At 35.6% G+C, this 21,189-nt stretch overlaps 1 protein-coding gene across 9 annotated transcripts in view; it reads right to left on the reverse strand.

Annotated features, from left to right (window-relative positions):
- The window catches only part of ICE2 (interactor of little elongation complex ELL subunit 2), a 66,681-nt gene that overhangs the window by 45,236 nt on the left and 256 nt on the right, over positions 1 to 21,189 (reverse strand). For 5 of the 9 annotated variants that reach the window (XM_077881319.1, XM_077881321.1, XM_077881317.1 and 2 more), the window contains exons 2-5: positions 20,155 to 20,280; positions 18,287 to 18,391; positions 11,850 to 12,111; positions 10,578 to 10,697 (exon numbers count right to left, since the gene is read on the reverse strand). In XM_077881319.1, the coding sequence (XP_077737445.1) occupies positions 10,578 to 10,697; positions 11,850 to 12,111; positions 18,287 to 18,391; positions 20,155 to 20,195 (528 nt within the window). In that variant the 5' untranslated portion in view covers positions 20,196 to 20,280. Of the gene's footprint in view, positions 1 to 10,577; positions 10,698 to 11,849; positions 12,112 to 18,286; positions 18,392 to 20,154; positions 20,281 to 20,391; positions 20,675 to 21,189 lie in introns of those variants that run through there. The other 4 variants (XM_077881318.1, XM_077881323.1, XM_077881324.1 and 1 more) reach the window with 4 other exon arrangements.

The following is a 21,189-nucleotide window of genomic DNA, read 5'->3' on the forward strand; positions in this document are numbered from 1 at the left end:
CATTAAAAGAATTTGAACATATGTGCAAAAGAAAGCAATATATAAGAACTATATGATACAGAGACTATTCTAGTTAGATATTTGCTCACACATCTTGGTAACAACTGTCGGATATTACAGTGCTTGTAACGGAGTTTCATTTAATTTAGTAATTAGGGAAAGAGAAAGTCACAGGAAAATCTAACACAGGTTTACTCCTATATTCAGGTACGTCACTATATATTATTAAAGGTATTTCACAACTGGTAGGTATTAAGCAACTAAAGGATCATTATTTGATATACTTAAGGGTTTCTAACTAACAATTTGTCTTTATTTTTTAAATTTAAATTTAAATTTTTAAAAGATTTTATTTATTCATTCATGACAGATACACTGAAAGGGAGAGAGAGAGGCAGAGACACAGGCAGAGGGAGAAGCAGGATCCACGCAGTGAGCCCGACGCGGGACTCGATCCCAGGTCTCCAGGATCTGGCCCTGGGGTGAAGGCGGCGCTAAACCACTGAGCCACGCAGGCCGCCCACAATTTGTCTTTGAAAAAGAGCTACAAAGATTAAGAGATTTAGGTTGTTTCCCATCACCCAACCACCAAATGTTATTTAACATTCAAGATATCCTGAGAACTACACCACAAGCACATGCATGTGCATAATATTGATCTATCATAACAAAGAAAGGTGAAAATGACTCTGCTCCCTAAATTTTATTTTGGGCTAGAAAGGAAAAATATGGTATCATAGATGTGCAAAATTTAAAAATAATGGACCCTACTTCTGGCAGTATGGTAGAGTAGGTATGCTTTGAAGAGAGAGCACTTTTATCCAAATCCCACTAGATACTGGACAAATTACAGCTAACAATTTCATGCATTCTTGGACTTGGTAAAAAACAAAAAGAATCTCAACGACCTTAAGTAAATAAGCAAACCCTGGACCCCTAGAGTGGGAAGAAACAGGAGCAGTGAGCAGTAAGAAAACCTATGAAAGATGAGATGTCTTGAGGGCAAATGCTTTCACCAGTGGGAAGATCAGGTGAAGAGCTGAACATGAGACTCTAACATTAAAGCCTGACAAAACAGAGATTTGAACTGATATTTGTAAATGCATGTTCACAGCAGCATTATTCATAATTGCCAAAAGGCAGAAGTAACTAAAGTGTCCATCAATGGATGAATGGATAAGCAAAATGCCCAGATACATACAATGGAATATGTATTCAGCCTTAAAAAGGAAGGAAATTTAGAAACATGCTAGAACATGGGTGAATCTTGAAGACATTACACTAAGTAAAGTAAGTCACAAAAAAGACAAATACCATAAATTCCACTTATATGTGGTTACCTAGATAAGATCAAATTCAGACAGAAAGAATGAAGGTTGCTACAAACTGAGAAGGGTGGGAACTGAGAGTTATTGTATAATACACGTGATAAAATAAATATGTATTTGGTCTTTGTTTTTGGTTCCTGACACAGGGCACTAAAACTTTAGGAATTTCCTGAGTGACAAGAATGAATGTCTTTTGTATGCTACTGAGATGAATCATGGCTCCTATACAACTTCAGGATGGGGGATGGTTGCCAGTAAATCCAGGGGATGATCAGAGGGCTGGAGATTGACCTAATCTCCAAGAGCCAATAATTTAATCAATTATGCCTAGGAAACAAAGCTTCCATAAAAACCTCTAAACTATGGGGTTCAGAGAGCTCCAAAACTTAATGAACAAACGGGTACTAGGAAGGTGATATGCCTGGAGAGGGCATAGAAGTTCTCTGTCCCTTCCCACATTTCTTGCCATATGCATCTCTCTTTCATTTGGCTGTTCCTGAGTTGTATCTTTTAAGCAAGCAAAGTGTTTCCAGAGTTCTGAAGCAAATTACTCAACCAGAGGAAGAGGTCAGGGGAACCCTAGGCCTACTGTCCAGAGAGTTGGAGAACTTGTATTGGTGGACAATGGTGAAAATAGCTGCCTTTCAGAGAGTTGGAGGACTGGTTGGTGTGGGGAAAAAACAAGCACGTATTTGGTATGAGAAGTGTTGTTAGCAGAAACAGATCAGAAATGGGTAGAGTCCGTATTGCAAGGTGAAAAGAATTCAGGAGACTGGCTTTATAACAATCTGAATGTATTTAATATTACTGAACTCCACACTAAAGATAATGAAGATAGTAAATTTTAGGTTTATGTGTATTTTACTACAAATAAAAATTTTAAAACGGGAAGAAATTGACACATTCTACAACATGGTTGAATCTTGAAGAACACATTATGCTAAATGAAATAAAAATCACAAAGGGATAAATATTCCACTATGTGAGGTACCTAGAAAAGTCAAATTCATAGAGCTAGAAAGTAGAATGGTGGTTGCCAGGGATTGGGGAGAAGAGGGAATGATGAGTCATTTAACTGGTATAGAGTTTCGGTTTGGGAAGATACAGAAGTTCTAGAGGTGGATAGGATTATACTCACAACAGTATAAAAGTATTTTATGCTAGTCAATTGTCCTTAAAAATGGTTAAAATAGTAGCTTTTATGTTATGTATATTTTACCATGTAAATAGGGAAAGAGAGAGAGAGGAAAAGGGGGAGGGCAGGGGGAGAGAAATGGAAGACTGACTGAGGTCTAACCTAGGGAATACAGGAATCCTAGAAAGACAGAGTTGAGAAAATTAAGGAGAAGCAGTAACTGAAAATCGCTGAGAATTTTCCAGAACTGATAAAGGACAGGAATATACAGATACAAGAAACATAATAAACCAAGGATGACACTCCTGTGTCTGGGTTTGGAGGAAATACCCAGTGACCAAGAAGGAGGGAAATCCAGCGGTGTGTGGTGCCAGCAGATGGCCTCATAGCACCCACCACCCCACTCCCACTTGAGAGCTGGAGAATTGCTTTGTCAATGTAAAAAGTAATAAAGACCAGGAGGGATTTGTTTAAAAAAAAAAAAAAAAAAAGGATGATTTAAACATACACATAGTAATGCAACTGTGAAACACCAAAAATAAGGAGCAGAGAGAAAGGGTAGACTCTCTAAAAGGCAGGAGAAACAGATAACACACTTTTCAAAAACAGTAACTGGAGCAAAAAAAAAGTAAAATTATATCTTCAGAGTGAAAAACAAAACAGTCAACTTAAGAGTTATGTAAGGAGTAAAACTATCATATAAGAAAGAGAACAAAATAAAAATATTTTCCGATAAAAAAACCAAAAGATTGTTCATCACCAAGAGACCATCATCAAAGAAACACCTAGAACACAAAGCATTTCAGGAACAATGAAGAGGATCTCAGAATGTATACTTGAGAAGAAGAAATGGAAAGCCAAAAATAGTCAAAATTTGTAGGTAAAATAAACATTGTTCATATAAAATAATTAATGTAGGTTTTAAAAAGAGACAGCAGTAAATGTCAGGAGGGATATGATGAAAGTCAAAATGATCTATGGTCTCTGTAAATATATAGACTAACAGAATAGAAGCAGGAAATTGACCCACACATCAATGATGACAAGGCAATTCAATGAGGGGGAAAAATCACTGTAAAATTCAAAGGTAGGGCAGCCCCCGTGGCTCAGCGGTTTAGTGGCTCAGTGGTTTAGTGGCTCAGCGGTTTAGTGCTGCCTTCAGACCAGGGCGTGATCCTGGAGATCAGGGATAGAGTTCCATATCAGGCTCCCTGCATGGAACCTGCTTCTCCCTCTTGCTATGTCTCTGCCTCTCTCTCTCTCTCTCTCTCTCTCTCTGTCTCTCATGAATAAATAAAATCTTAAAAAAATTTTTTTCAAGGGTAACCATTAAGAGAACTGAAAAACAAAGAATAAATTTCAAATCAATAAGGAGAGGAAAAGGAGGAGAAAAAAAGTCAATCCCCTCAAAAGAAGTAAAATTAGAAAGAACTTTATAAAAAGACAAAGAAATCATAAACAAGCCCATTTACATCAATTATCATAATGAATGTAAATAACTAACCTTTCTAGCTAAAAGACAAGAAATATCAGATTTTATTTAAAAAGAAAAGGAAAAAAGCAATCTAGTTAAATACAATTTTAAAAGATATTTGTAAAATACAAGCCTACAGATTCAAAGAAATCCTATTGAAATTCCACCTAGCTCTCTTGTAGAAACTGACAAGAGGATATCAAAATTTCCATTTCCATGTAAAGGACTAAAAAGAGCCAAAACAATTTTTAAAAAGAACAAAGTTGCAGGACTTCCCTCACATGGTTTTGAAACTTACAAGACCAGGTGGTAGTGGAATAGAGAGAGATTTATAGAACAATGAAATAAACCAGAGTCAGGAAATCAACCCATACACATATCAATGGTGACAAGGCAATTCAGTGAGGGAACAAACAGCTTTCTCAAACCACAGTGCTAGGCAGAGTTTCTCAACTTTAGCACTTTTCACATTGTGGACCAGATAGTTCTTGGCGAGGGGGGTGGGGCACAGGCATCCTATACACTGAAGGATATTTAGCAACATCCTTGGTTCTACCCACTAGATGCCAGAAGTATGCCTTCCTCAGTTTTGACAATGAAAAATGTCTCCAGACATTACTGAATGTTCTCTGGGGAGGCAAAATCGCTCTCAGGTGAGAATCATTATTCTAGAACTAGCTATCCATATGAAAGAAGAATGAATTTTGATCCAAACCTCACATCTTGCACCATAAAAACTTGAAATGGACATTCACATTATTGTTAAACCATAAAACACCTCAATCAGGGTTTCTCAACACAGGATTACTGACATTTTGGGCTGGATAATTCTTTGTTGTGGGAGATGTCATGTGCATTATAGGATGCTTAGTAGCATTCCTGGCCTCTAGCCAATAGGTACCAGTAGCTTTCTGCCACTTGAGACAACCAAAAAGGTCTCCAGACATTTTAAAATCTATGGGGCAGGGACCCCTGGGTGGCGCAGCGGTTTAGTGCCTGCCTTTGGCCCAGGGCACGATCCTGGAGACCCGGGATCGAGTCCCACATCGGGCTCCCGGTGCATGGAGCCTGCTTCTCCCTCTGCCTGTGTCTCTGCCTCTCTCTCTCTCTCTCTCTCTCTGTGACTATGATAAATAAATAAAAATTAAAAAAAATTTAAAAAAAAATCTATGGGGCAGGGGTAAAGAAGTAAAAGTGATCCCAGATGAGAAACAGTTGGGGTCAGCAAAAATTTCTATGCTACAACACATGAAAGCACCAACCATAAAACATTTTGAAAAATGAGCATTAAAATTAAAATTCTGTTAGGAAACACTCTTAAAAACATGTCATAAACTAGGAGAAAACTACATATATAATAGACTTGTATTCAGAACATATAAAGAACTTTCAAGATTCAATAAAAATAAAAACCAATAAAATCAGTAAGAGATTTTAAAACGTCACTGCTCATTAGGGAAATGCAAACTAGAACCATAATGAGACACCACTACACACCTATGAGGTTGTTAAAATGTAAAAAGATTACCAATAGTTGGGAATGCAAACTGGTACAGCCACTCTGGAAAACAGTATAGAGGTTCCTCAAAAAGTTAAAATAGAACTACCCTAGGCCCCAGCAACTGCACTACCAAATATTTACCCAAAAGATACAAAAATACATATTCAAAAAGGTACATGCAACTTGATGTTTACAGCAGCATCATCAACAATAAGCAAACTGTGGAAAGAGCCCAAGGGTCTATTGACAGATGAATGGATAAAGATGTGGTCTGTGTGTATATGTGTGTGTACATATATATATGTATAGGAATATATATATATATGGAATACTACTTAGTCATCAGAATGAGATTGTGCCATTTGCAATGATGTGGATGGAGCTAGAGTGTACTATGCTAAGCGAAATAAGTCAGAGAAAAACAAATATCATATGATTTCACTTTTATGTGGAATTTAAGAAACAAAAACAGGTGAGCCTATAGGAAAGGGAAAAGAAAAAGGATGGGAAACAAACCACAAGAAACTCTTAATGATAGAGAACAAACTGAGGGTTGATGGAGGGATGTAGGTAGGGGATGAGTTAAATGAGTGATGAGTATTAAGAAGGGAACTTGTTATGATGAGCACTGGATGTTATATGTAAGTGATGAATTCCTAAAGTCTACTCCTGAAACCAGTATCACACTATTAGTTAACTAACTAGAATTCAAATAAAATTTTGAAAAAGAAAGAAAAAAAAGAATTACATGGGTTTGACCAAGGTCATCAATGGGGAAAAAGATGAAACTGGAGGTCAAAACTTTACTTTTTACTTTTCAAAAAAAAATTACCAATACTAAGTGCTAGCAAAAGCACAGAGCAACTGGAACTCTTATATATTGCTGATGAGTGTAAAATGGTACATCCATTATGAAAACGTCTGGCAGTTTCTAATAACATTGCCATATGATCTGGAAATTCTAACTCTGGTTCTTTACCCAAGAAGAATAAAAACACATGTTCCAAAAAAAAAAAAAAAAAAAAAAAAAACACCTTGTGTAAGAATGCTCATAGTAGCTTTATTCATAATTGCCCCAAACTGAAAATAACACAAATGCCCATCAAGCGCTGAACTGATAAACCGATTTGGTATAATTGTACAATAAAACAAAAAGGAATAAAAAGGAGCACATTATGCATATTTGTGTCATGAATCTCAAAAAAATGCTGAATCAAAGAAGCCAGACACAAGAATACACTGTGTATGACTCAGTTTTGAAACTTTAGAAAAGGAAAATCTAATCCATGGAGACAGAAAAGCATACTGGTGGTTTCCTAGACCATGGATAGAAAGAGACATAGAGATCTTTCTAGTGTGACCAAAATATACTATGTCATGACTGTGGTCATGGTTACACAGGTATATGCACTTGTGAAAACTCAGTGACATGCACTTAAAATGGATCCTTATTAAATATGGCTTAAACAGGAAGAGCTTATTTAGTGTGTAATAACTGTATGCTCTAACAACATAAAGAACCACCTTTTTTTAAAAAAGGGAGAATAGGGAGAACATCTAAAAATTTTTTTCAAATACTTTTCAGTATTTTTTTTTTTTTTAAGATTTTACTTATTCATAAGAGACAGAGAGAGAAAGAGGCAAAGACACAGGTAGAGGGAGAAGCAGGCTCCATGCAGGGAGCCCAATGTGGGACTTGATCCCAGAACTCTGGGATCACACTCTGAGTCAAAGGCAGACATTCAACCGCTGAGACACCCAGGCGTCCCAGCTTTCAGTATCCTATTGACTGATTGCCCTGTTATTCTAAGGTTGTTGCATGTGGTATAAAGTGAGACACATGTGATATTTTTTCTCTAAATAAATATTTCCTAGCTTCATCTACTGAAATATTCCCAAAACAATGACCAATCCAGGAACAATGAGCATCCCCAATACCCAGACTGTAGTCTTGAAATACCACTTCCCACTGGAAGAAACAAAGGCTCCGGGAAATGGCTGATTCCAGAGTTGAAACAGGAAATGTACAAAACAAGCCTCAAAGACTACCACAAAGACTCAAAAAGACTCAAAAGCCTTATGAAGAGCTGTCATCGGCTAAAGCTGGTATTATCTGAGCTTCAAAAAGGGTAATTACAGTGGACTAAAACCCATAATATTTTTAAAAAAGAAAACACTGATCAATATTGGAATAAATTTTTTTTTCAAAACTGGCATATAAAGGGAAAGAATCTAGCATTTTTTTCTACTACATGAATTAGGAAACCACATAGATGAGTGAAAAAATATCTTAATAAAATTTTTCCAATAAATACAAATAAATGATGCAACTAGAACCCTACAATTTTGTAAGCCCAAGTGAATGAATACACCTAGGCATCGAACGTGAACACCTGCAACTACCACAAAAAAGAAACAATCAGACGTTATGTGCCACCTGATAAAGAAAACAACATCTATGTGTTAAATCCATTTGGCGAAGACTAATTCTGATCAAGCTTCCAGATCCCATCAATAATTTGTAAAAAACATAGAGAAATGAGGAACATGTTGAATATCACCATTTGAATAAGCAATCATCAAAATCTAGACTGTGGGAAACTTTACAAGTCAAATGACCCAAGTTCTTGAAAAGATAAAGTTTAAGGGAAAGAAAGGAATTGAGGAATTATAGTTTATTCATATAATAATGCACAGAAATGAGAATGAATGAACTATAACTACACACATACATGCATATGAATCTTACAAACATGAGTGAAGGAATAATTCTGTTCACATAAAACTCAAAAACAGGCAAAAGTGAGCTCAGAGAACTACCAAAATAAAGGAAATGGAAATTACCAACACCAAACTGTGACAGTGATTAGTTCTTCAAGGAGAGAGAATGTTCTATTAGGAGGGATACACAGGGAGCTTCTAGGATAGTGGTAATGTTTTATTTCTTGACTTGGAAGAGAGTTACGGGCAGCCCTGGTGGCTCAGCGGTTTAGTGCTGTCTTTAGCCCAGGGACTGATCCTGGAAACCTGGGATCGAGTCCCACGTCGGGCTTGCTGCGTGGAGCCTGCTTCTCCCTCTGCCTGTGTCTCTGCCTCTCTCTCTCTCTCTCTCTCTCTCTCTCTCTCAGGAATAAATAAATAAAATATATATTTTTTAAATGTTAAAAAAAAAAAGGAGGAGAGTTACATGGGTATTCACTATATAATTATTTGTTAAGCCATATATATATTTGTTTTACATACTTTTCCATAAACATATTGCATTTCACAATATAAAACTGAAATTTTAAAACACTAAAAAAATCAGAAAAATATCAGTGAACCTTTAGGGTAGAGATGTAAAATGTAAATTAGACAAAATAGGCTGCCGAGTCAATCTGACTAAAAAACAAGACTTAATGCTGATTGTTGGCTATCAAATTGTGTACTTTGCTAATAAACACTTTAATATTCACTAAATAATTGCAATGAGCACTTGAGAACTTAATTGCATGTCAAGCATTATTCAGTTATTAGGAACAAAGCAGTGCACCTATTTATGTATAGGTGTTGCAAAGGACAATAAAAAAGAGTAAAATAAAACATGGTAAAAGGAACCCTGAAAGTGATGCTATTTGTTTTAGGATAATTAGGGATATCTTGATAGTTCGTATCTGAAGATAGACTTTTAGAAATCAAGGAACTAATCCATGCGTTTATCTGGGGAACAGCTTGCCAGAAAGATGGGGAGAGCCAAGAACCTTAAGGCAGGATCATGCTTGGAGTTTTCAAGTAGCACAAAAAGGTCAGTAGGCTGGAAAAGAACAACTGAGGAAGATATGTAGAAGATGAAAGAGGCTGGGGGCAGGGAGGAGTTGAGGGAGTGAGATCATGTAGGGCATTGTACAATTTTGTAAAGACCCTCTCTTTCTGAGTAAACTGAGAAAACATTTTAAATCAATGATACGAGGGGATGTGATTTATGTTTTATTTATTTTTAAAGATTTTATTTATTTATTCATGAGAGACACAGAGAGAAAGAGGCAGAGATATAGGCAGAGGGAGAAGCAGGCTCCATGCAGAGAGCCCAATGTGGGACTCCATACCAGGAGCCAAAGGCAAGACGCTCAACCGCTGAGCCATCCAGGCATCCCTGGTTTACATTTTAAAACCATCATTCTGGTCCCTTCAAAGCCACTATTAAAATAAGAATAGCTACAATTACTTCTCCACAGGGAAAAATATGACCCTTGGTTTAAGTATCATATGCAGGTTCAGAGAAAATAAAAATGCAATTCTTCCTTTTATTTAGAAGAATCACTCTTCTGGTTCATATTAATAGCAAAATTTTACCTTAAAAAGTATTTAAAAAAATGGTAAAACTAATATCCTGTCTTGCGCCCAATTATAGTGACCAGTTTTGTTTTGTTTTGTCTTAATTGTGGTAAAATACACATACACTTACTACCTTAATTTTTACATGGAGAGTGCAACACTGTTAAGTATCACACTGTTGTATATAATAACTAATTTTAAAAACTAAAAAAAATTCAGACTGGTGTTGGTGTTTGTAGATAAACTAATACAATAATATATATTAGTATTTATTATTTAAGTAGTGTATTCTGAATCTCTCATAGACCCACTGAATGATGGTAGGGCACAAAGTATAGTGATTTACATGCTTTGCTTATACATTTGCATGAATAATCTAAGTACCAGAAAATGAACTCACAGTTTAGAAATTCTTATTTATGGCTAGTTACCATGAAGATAATGAAAACAAATTTATGTGACTAAATACGAAATGACCATTCAGATTTTTAATGACCAAGGTAACTCCTTAAACATTCATTCTCTCACAAGGGAAATCAGTGCATCAGATCAAACCATCCATTTGAGTAAAATCTAATTCAAATTTGGTAGTTGGATCAGTTAAAAAAAAAAAAAGACCCCAAATGTTAATATATTACAGTATATGATTTTGAGGTGCTAGAATTTCCATTATTAAAATACACGATGAATAAATGACCCACACACAATTTGGTTTCTGAATTAATAATACTGATATTTTTATATAATTTTCACAGGATCATCACATGTTTGAAAATGCTGTTATTGCCTACTACTTGGCAGTTTAAATAAATGATTTTTTTTTACCTCTGTGAAGAGACGAGCATCATCAGAAAGCAGATTATAATCCTGTGCACATTTCTTTGCAGAATTCTGCAAAAACTTTAGGAATTCAGTAACTTCTTCATTCACATGTTTTTTCATATCCTGATTTTTAAAAAAGTAGACATATCTTGGAATAAGAAGTATGACTGAAAACAATCACTTCTCAGTCACTGTTCTAATAATTTGTATTTAAAGACTAAAATATCATATCCAAAGCAGAAATCAGAGAAATAGTAAACATTATTATATAATAATGACAAACTCGTCATTAAAAACTCCACAATGTATATAAATCTCAAATCACTATGTGTAACACTTGAAACTAATACAACATTGCATATCAACTACACTTCGATTTAAAAAAAAAAATCCTAAACTCTGTAAAAATAGAAGAGCAAATGACTAATATTATACTACCTATTTAGGAATTAATACACTTTTTCATAAAATGCTCTCAACATAAAAAAGACAAACATTCAAATGGAAAAAATGTGCAAAGAACATGAATAGGCAAGTTACAAAAGAAATAAAAGTGGCTTAAAAACACATGGAAAAGGCTTATTTTCATTAGTAAATTAATGTGAATTAATATAAAACAAGGCATCACCATTTTTTTCCATATCAAAATAGAGGCTAAAAGGTAATATGCAGTGGTAGTGAAGATATTATTTTTTTAAAGAAAACCTTCATGCAATAGTGGTATATACAAATTGGCTTACACTTATTGCAAAACAATTAACTGTGTAAGTGCATATCAAAGGCTTAAAAACATGTATAGTTTTTGATCTGGCAATTATATTTTTAAAAGTTTATCTTAAGGAAACAATTATAGATGTGAACAAAGAGTTTGCAACCAAGATGTTCAACACAGCATTATTTATATAACTGAGTACTTGAAACTACTAATTAATTAAAAAAAACTTAAAATTGGCTCAATGATCAAGGTAAAATTGTTCTGCTAGTACATAAGATGAACTGGAGTGAAATATGCTCAGAACCAGAGAAAAATGCCTGAAGTATAATAGAACCAACAAAAGAATGAAGCACCAATGCTTTGTCAATTAAACTTAAATTTTTCATTTTTGTTAATACATTGCACCTAAAAACATAAAAGCAAAGTTAAAATATTTGAGCACTGGGTGTTATAATATATATTGGCAAACAGAACTCCAATAAAAAAATATACATATAAAAGAAAAAAATTTCTAAAAAAAATAAATACTGTTTACTGAAACTGAAGAATAGAATACATACCAAGTACTGCAAGTAGTCATTTTTATTTATTCCAACAGCTTTGGAATTTGCAGGAATTTTTGCGTATTTAACCAACAAGTCCACATAACTCCTCTGCTCTCTCTGTGAGAAACGAGAGAAACGAGGATAAGGAACTCTTGGTTTTGGAAGAAGAATCATTCCAACTGTGGTTTTAACTTTTTCCTTTGCTTGAGTTGCTGAACTAACTGCCGGCTCATTTTCTACAGAACTTGCTGAGGCATTCAAATTTTCTCCTATACGTCTGGAAAAAAAAATACAATTTACAAATATGTGCTTTTCACATGAAGATTACTATCATGGAACTTCATGATTCTCAATCACCAGGGAGAATATAGCGTGATTAACATAGTAAATTCTAGATTATTATCTAACTCTGCCACCTGCATTTTGATGTTTAGCCATTTGGTGTAAATTAAGTATTCTGCAGGATAGGATCACATTACAAGTTTACCTTCAATTATCTGACAGAGAGGGAGAGGCAAAATCCTTAGACAAGTTATTCAATTTGGAACTTTTCCCCCTTTATTCAACAAGGGAAAACTGTTCTTGCCAATTATAGATGCAGGTATTTCCTGTTCACCTTTTTTATAATGCAAGTTGTTTTCAAAAGCTTAAATTCAGTAAGCTATGTCAGTTAATATGTTGAACAAAAGCCACTAAAAGCAGGATATGCTTAGGTCACAGGTTCACAAACTGAGATTCTAAATTTTCTAGTTTCCTTTAATTATCTCAAAATTTAAAAAGAAAATTCCAACACTGCATGCCATGTTTTACGGAAGCAATAGTGGTTTTAGAAAAGTTGTACAATCCTCTATCACTCATACATGGCTGAGACCATGGAAATGCCTTTATGCTTTGAATGAATGCAAAAGAGGAAATCTGGCATATCATAATGAAATGCACTATAGGGGAAAGTAATAACTAGAGAACCTGTTATCATAGTTGTTTATGAAACGATACCCCCAATTTCTTTAAAAAAAAAAATACCTTTCTGCACCAGTGAGATACATGAATACAAAGTTCTTATGTTGTTCATAATCTGTTGCTATTCCTAGTATTCAGTTATAGTAATCTACATTTTTAAGAAGGGAATTTTAAAGTATACAAATACATAACCAAACACAACTATACTTTCTTAGCCTTCACAATTCTAATTACCACCACAGTAATTGTTCCCTCTCATTTAGTTCCAAATTAAACAACAGTAGCACAAGTAGAAGGTAAACTAACGAGAAGGATGGAGGTGTTCATTCATTCATCTCCCCATTTGTTAATATTTACTAAGTGACTACCTTGTGCCAGCCTTATGCCAGAAACTGGGGAACAATATAGTCTTTATTCTCTAAAACTTTACAATTAAGTGGATCAAACAAATGAATGGGGAAGAAAGTAAGTATGTATATTAATACAGTGTAATGGCAGCCTATGGCAACCTCAGGTTTCCAAACTGAACTTACTGAATAGGTGACCATGAATCCTACGGATAACCTGATCAGGGATTAAGAGGGAGACTGGGGAGGGGCAAGAAATATTCAGAGCTGTGGTTCTCAATCATGACAGCATTAATTTTTTCGGGGAATTTGAGAAAAATATGGCAGCATCTGGGTTGTCACGAAAGAAGGGGATAATTAAAGGCACGTAGAGGTGAGGAATACTAGCTGCTTGGATTGTAATGTATGAAAATATACTGCCCAACTTTCAAAGGTCCCTTTAGGCTTTCTCTTACCATATACAAATATATCTGGTCTCTTATCACTTATCCTAACAATACATTTTATTCTCTTTTAGTTTTACGATTCTTCTATGGCACAGTTTACATTAACCTCTCTTAAATCCAATCTTGTTCATTTTAGCTGGTGCATCCGACTACTTCATTATATCTTCTAGTGTAGCAGTATCCATGCACTTACATATCCAATTATATAAATTATTTCCTTTGATTTCACATTTATATATCTACGACACTCTAAAAATATATTGTCTGTGGCTATTTTTAGCTATGAATTTTAATTCAGGTAGTAAAGGAAGTATCTTATTTTTCATAAATATTTGTTATGAAAAAGCCTGATCAGGCTGAGAATTATCAATTTAGATCAGTGTCTGGACAAAGAGTGAGTCTCACTCAAAACTACTGAAAATTTGTTTTAGATCAGCTTTATAATGCTAGAATAATTATGTTAAAAATGCCAAAATTCTTAGAAAAAAACTTAGGGCCCCAAAATAAGGCAAAATATCCAACCCCACTCTTTTAGAGCTAAACTAAAAATGGAAAACTAATCAAGAGACCTCGTTAGTGAATGGGAAAATAACTTTGGAAATTAAAATAAGGATGTTTAGGTGGCTCTGAAAATAATACAGGTGAAAGAAGACATACTTAGCTACTAAAGTTTCTCCAATAACTGTATAAAAATAAGCATATTTTAGGTTAACAAAATGAATATTAACTGCTGATCTTGAGAGAAATGTATTACAGCAAATTGATTTCTCACTAGAAAATGTCTTGAGAGCTATTCAAACCTAACAGTATTGTGTCCGCAACTCTTAACAATACTGCTTCACAGCTGTCTCTCTGAATATGAGAACATGTCTGTCCTTGTGGCACAAACTGGCAAATTTAATTAAGCTGCTGCAGCAACAAGATGCTGACTCAGATATGCCAGAGTAGGAATGTCAAGAAATTCTAGCAGTTTAAATTGGCTACATTCAGCAAAGAATGAAATGGCAGCACATCAAGATCATTTCCGTGTGCAGTGCTGTCAAAATCTTCATCAGGGTGCAAGCCAAAAGCATCTGACAGGGTTTCTCTATCCACATTTACAGCATTATATTTTATTTTAGTTGATGGTTTGAAGTTTTCCCCCTTCATTTTGTCAACCACCCATTCTCCTTTTTTAAAGTTTCTAAAAAAAAAAAAAAAAAAAAAAAAAGCGTATTTCAAACTTTTAGTTTCCAATGCTTTAAGTCTACTGGTTTGGGTGGCTTCAAGTAGTATTTGGAAATGGTGCTTCTAGCCTCCGTCTAAAGTCTACCTGTACCTCCTGAATTCGACTTATACTTTTCTTTATTAAACATGTTAAAATTTCATAATTTTTATTTGAAGCTATTTTCCCCCTTGTGGGCTTAAAACCCAGTTAGAAGTATATACAACAGAAAGTTAATTTTTTTATTTTATTTTTTTAAAGATTTTTATTTATTTATTCATGAGAGACACAAAGAGAGAGAGGCAGAGGCAGAAGCAGACTCCATGGAGAGAGCCCAATGTGGGACTCGATCCTGACACTCCAGGATCATGCCCTGGGCCAAAGGCAGGGGCTAAACCACTGACCCACCCAGGGATCCCCCACAACTGAAACTTTAATTTAAAAAAAGGTAAATGTTTACCTTCCAGTAGAGGGAGAAGGGTTGAATAAAAACTTCCTATTGTAGAAAGCAGAGTAATCAGAAGTATCAATATTTTCCCAAATATGTTAGAGGACACAAAACCCACAAAATTAGGGTTAATCAAAATTTTTCACTTTTCCTAATTTTTCCATCAAGAAAATATCTGTAAATTAATAGTCTGAAAATCCATTCCTTACTGTAATAAAACTTTATAAAATTTAACATGAGCAAAAAAGAAATACATGAAATCAATGCCTCAAGTCTTTATTTTTTTACACCAAAAGGTAAATTATACTAATAAATTATTTTGTGTTATGCAGAAATCTAAAGAAAAACAAGCATATTCTAAGAAGAAAATACTTTAGAAGTTGTACTCAACTGCCAGCAAGATGCCCTCTCCCTTACATAATTCAGACTATAACCCACATAGGACATGCTGACTAGAACTAAACTTGAAAAGAACCATTAAAATAATTAAGGAGCAGTGGCAGGATGAAGAGTAATACTAAAAATTTTTAGTCCAAAAAGATGAAGGCTGAGATAAAAGTACATAAAATGGTGAGAAGCTTTTAAGATACATGGTCATTTTACCTTTAGAAAAACGTAAAGATATACATCTTTGTCCTCCTTTTCCAGGAGACTAGATTTGGTAGGCATTCTTTAATTCAAATAAACAATGGCAATTCTTTATTTGATAATAAGTTTTAAGAAATCAAAAAAAGAAATTAAGTTATCCTCACGAAATGGTACAGTCGAATAACAAAATTACCTTAAAAAATCCATAGATGCATTTATATGGGATCTACTCAACTTTCTATAGGTGATATAAGCAAAAACATTATAATTATGCTCCCAGGCAAGAATGTTCCTTTTAAAATTGCCTCTTTACTTCGACCTCTGCTTGCTTTTTTTTTTTTTTTCTCTGCTTGCTTTTATATGAACTTATTTATTCATCTGGTGAATCAAAAAAGCACTTCAAAAAATGTTTTTAATGGTAATCTGGCAGTATCTATCAAAATAAAAAACATATACATACCTTCTCTTATAGGAATTTATCATACTTATATCAGCATATGTATAAAAAGGATGCTCAATGTTTATAATAGGAAAGGAATGGAAACAACCGAAATGAATATCAATGGAGTCATTTAATTGATTCCACAGACATCCTTAAAGGTTCAGATTCAAAAGTATGGGTTGAAAGTACAAAATCAGTATTTCTTAAAAGCTCCAAAGAGTATAATGAGCCAGAATGGTAAGCCTGAAAATGAAGATGGCACAAGAGACTGAGAAATGTCACCATAACCAGAAAACTAGGAGAGTAAGAGATCTTCATAGTTGAGAAGTCACTGATGATCTTAAGAGGAGCAGTTTGTTTTTTTGTTTTGTTTTGTTTTTAAAGATTTTATTTATTTATTCATGAGAGGCAGAGAGAGACAGAGAGAGAGAGAGAGAGAGAGAGGCAGAGACAAAGGCAGAGGGAGAAGCAGGCTCCATGCAGGGAGCCTGATGTAGGACTTGATCCCAAGTCTCCAGGATCACACCCTGGGCTGAAGGCAAGTGCTAAACTGCTGAGCCACCCAGGGATCCCAAGAGGAGTTGTTTTAATAGACCAGTGAGGATGGAGACCAGATTGGAGTGGGGTTCAGTGAAAGCAAATGCAGTGGGAAGTGTTTTATCCTGTTTTATTAATCCATTCTCCCAAGTTATCTTTTGAGTAGAGAGTTTAATTCATTTAAAGTAATTACTGACAAGGAAGGACTTATTATTGTCATTTTGTTAAACGTTTTTTATATGTCATAATTTTTTGTCCCTCACTTCCTCCCAGATATATAAGTTTTTAAAGAAATCTAAGTACAAACAATACAAAAGGTAAGAAAGTAACATGGATGGAGTCCAGGGATTGTAACGGGAAAAACTTGAGTACCTTTAAACACTGATTAAGAGAAAATGAAAATATAGGAGTAGGAAGAGATGCTAATTGACAGGATACTGAGGAAGGCAGGAACAGATACGGACCCATTCCATACACAGGCTGGAAATATTCTTCCTCAATTGCAAAATGAGTGGAGAAAGGATGAAAGTAAATATTGGGCTCCTCTAGAGAAGCTCCCCAATTCCTCACTTGGCGTATTTACAGTCCATTCTAGTAAACTCAATTACTTGGTTTGAAGACTCATCCACAACAGAATAGAAACAGCCAATCACAAAAGAAAGAAGAGCTGTTATGGGCAGGCAAACAGTAGGAAGGGACAATTATCACTGAATAGGCATGTTCATACCAGAAAGGAAAAAAATCTCCAGCAATTTGTCAGTATCTATTAAGATATAAAAGGCATATGCCATCTAACCAAACAATTCAATAATCTTATAAACATTACAAGAATTTCATCAATGTATTGTTTATAATTACAAAAAAAGAGGACCACATTTGGCAATATTGGACTAGCTAAATTAATGAAAACTATATATATGAAGTACTATGCAACAGTTAAGATTAAAACACGTAGAGGCATGGAAAGATACATGAAATATTATTTTAAATGAAAAAAAGGAACTGCAAAACAGTTTTATAGTATTTTCTGTTATTTATAATATGATCCCTTTTTTTTCTTTTTAAATTTTTATTTATTTATTTGAGAGAAAGAGAGAGACATATAGCAACAGAAGGTACAAGCAGGGAGGAGAGGGAGAAGCAGGCTCTCTGCTGAGCAAGGAGCCCAATGCAGGGCTGGATCCTAGAACCTTGAAATCTTGACCTGAGCTGAAGGCAGATGGTTAACTGACTGAGCCACTCAGGCACTACCTCCCATTTTTGTCTTTATATTGGTGTGGAGAAAGGTCCAAAAAGATTTATACACACACATGCACATACATCAAAGACTAGTCATCCTTGGGTACTGGGTTCTTCCATTTTCTAATTCTTACATTTTTATAATTTGAATTTTAATAGTGGATACAGATATAAAACTTCAACTGCCAGAAAAATAACAATCAAATGTGAAAATAAATAACCAAATAAATAAATATATTACCTGTTAGATAAAACATATAGTTCTTTTAAACTTGGAGCCATGGAATGGTCTTTATAATTTTCTTGAGAGAAAAATGTCTTAAGGCCATTTTTGGGGGAAACATCCCTGTGAAACAAAGTTATTTATTTACATTTGACAATTCAAAATCTCATGCTAGACTAAGTAGCCGTAATGGTACAATTGTAGTTTACAACTACATGCCCCTTACAGCCCCTTTCCCAGACAATCACCTCTTAATAATTTTAATTTCACATATCAGATGTCTGAGTTTAGATGTTTTACTTGACTGGCTTTTAGCCGAGGCTCTTTCTGAAATTCCCCAGCTCAAATAATCAGCCTTGCTTTTTCCTTTAATATTTGATTAAATGTCAGAGATACTTAAGAGTTAAAGATAGAACAGACTGAAGTACAATTAAGAGTCTGTCAGGATCAGGGCTCACCTCAGGCTCTGTGGCATAACATGAAGATGTTTGGCTGCTGAAAGAAAATGCTTCTCAACTTAGTTTTGTTTCATGCATTATTGCACCAGGCCACAAGACACTACAAAGACTGAATATCCTACCTATTGTCATTAACTTGGCAAATGTGACAAATGGTGTGCCTCTGCTAAAACCACTTCAAAGGTCTTATATGATTTTCCACAACATCATAATTAGAGACTAAGATATTACAGTCACACTTTCCATATAAGAAGGATCCAATAAATGCTGGTTGAAGGAATTAAGAACAGTGAGAACCATAATCTAGAAAGGACAAACATTATTAGGATTCTATGGGAAAAGGTAGTTCCAAGGGCAACAATACTGTGCAAAAACTGTAAACTACATTTGGTTTCACAATGTCAATGGTGTTTAAGAGCATCTGTGCTGTATCTGAACACCTTCTTTATGACAATGAGCATAAATGTATACACCTTCTAAAACTTAAAATAGAACAATCTATTAAATGATAACTTCTGGATGCCCCATTCCCAAAATAGGAAATCTTAGCTTTTGCCCCATACTCATTTCTTACTGTTTTTAAAAGTATTTATAGAAAACATAAATAAACAAAACAAAAACAACTACAATTAAAGTATAAATGGTAAAAATTAGGATGTCTTACTTGCTATGCACCAGTAATAATTTCTTATTACCGTACTGTATCTGTCAAAGCTCATTAAATTATAAGGTTTTTGCTTGTAATACAAAAACTAACTCATGGACTCCAGGACAGTGAGCAACTTGGGAAGCACTGCTTGCAATAAAAAAATACTTATGGAGCTCATACTGATTGAATCTTATGAGTCAGGTACTATTTAAATCACCTCTGTAATCTCTCCTAACTTTAGTATTCTCTTTGGCTAGCAAAGGGTGGATGCTCAGTACATTTGTATTAAATTGACCTAAAGCAGCACGTGTATTAGATTCCTACAAAACCACACTTAACGAGTCATACATTTCTAAAACACAGTCTATGCATTTATAATATCACTCGATATAGATTCTAACATAACAAAATGAAGCTTGTCTATTCTTAAAGAGGGCTTTTCTATTACTTGTACAGAAATGGGCAAGGTTATCGGGCACAAGAAAATTCCAGCTTCTCTTCTTCACTAAGACACCAAAAATAAATAATAAATACATGATGGAGTTATACCTACTAGCCAGCTGGGTGATGGATTATTGTCATTTTAGGAGGGTAACTGCAATCAGCTAGACCTCAAAAGTGTTCAGTATGTGAAGGTAAGACTGGGGTTATGTTCTGAGCCATCAAATTTGTTACCTTTCTATTTCTTCCAAATCTCTCCACGCCGGAAACCCTCCTTTCATAATCCAGCCACCAGTCCCACTTCACTCCTCTTTAGATTACCAACAGATGTGACTCACCAGTTCAGCCTTGGTTCCCCCATGGCCATCATGGAGCTCATATTCCTAGATTTCTGCTTCACTCTAGCTCACAGTTCTGCTGCCTGGCAGTGCGGGCTCCAGAGGGACGCAGGATTTCTCCAGAATCTACACTCAAGTGAGGAAAAACAGAAGGTCAAGATCAAAAGCAGAGGGCTGGCTGGGCCAAGGGGCCAGGTGTGAACCTGGAACACCTGCCCTCCACTGACAGGGACACACCTAAAACAGAGCGCAGCACGCGGAGGGCTATTCCCAAGGTTCTTTGTACCAGAACAGCAATGCTGATGCAGGAGCCCTTCTTCTCCTTCGAACTTAACTCCAGTAAATAACCTAACTCTCAGGACACTCATTGTGGAAAAGGGAGTCCAAACACAATGCTGTTCTCGTTGCTGACAGAACTAGATCACCCAAGGGGACGGGGCTCTAAGTCTTGACCCTGCTCCCCTCCATTCCCTTACTGGCCCAAATAAACCTGGCTTCCGTTTTCCCAGCCATACGCGGTTATGGGGCAGATTCCGCCAGAGACGCCCTGGATATCAAGAATCTTAAAATAAATAAATAAATAAATAAATAAATAAATAAATAAATAAATAAATAAATAAATAAATAAAATAAATAAATAAATAAATAGCCACTTTTGAGGACACTGAGGTCCAGGGGACTTGAATGACATTTCACAGACTCCAACAGAGGCGGTCGCCAGGGCTGCACATCGGACCTGACCCCTCTCCAGGGTTCTGTGCTGCCCGGGTCACCGCGAGCGGACTGATGAAGCGCCACGTGAGACACTAACAGTCCAATTTGCAAGTCGGTCTCTCGGTCCCCGCCGCCCCCCCCCACCCCCCCCGCCCAAGCCACCTCTGTCGCATTAGGACCCTCTGGGGCTGGGTGGGGAGGGAGAGCCGATGAAGACAAAAGGGATGTGGCTGAGGGAAAGGGGGCGGAAGGAGAAATAAGGTTCCAGTAAGGTGAGTAAAGGGGGGAGGGGTACGCGCCAACACCAGGCGCGGAGGGTGC

Source organism: Canis aureus, chromosome 32 (genome assembly GCF_053574225.1).
Source record: "Canis aureus isolate CA01 chromosome 32, VMU_Caureus_v.1.0, whole genome shotgun sequence".
NCBI classification, from domain to species: Eukaryota; Metazoa; Chordata; class Mammalia; order Carnivora; family Canidae; genus Canis; species Canis aureus.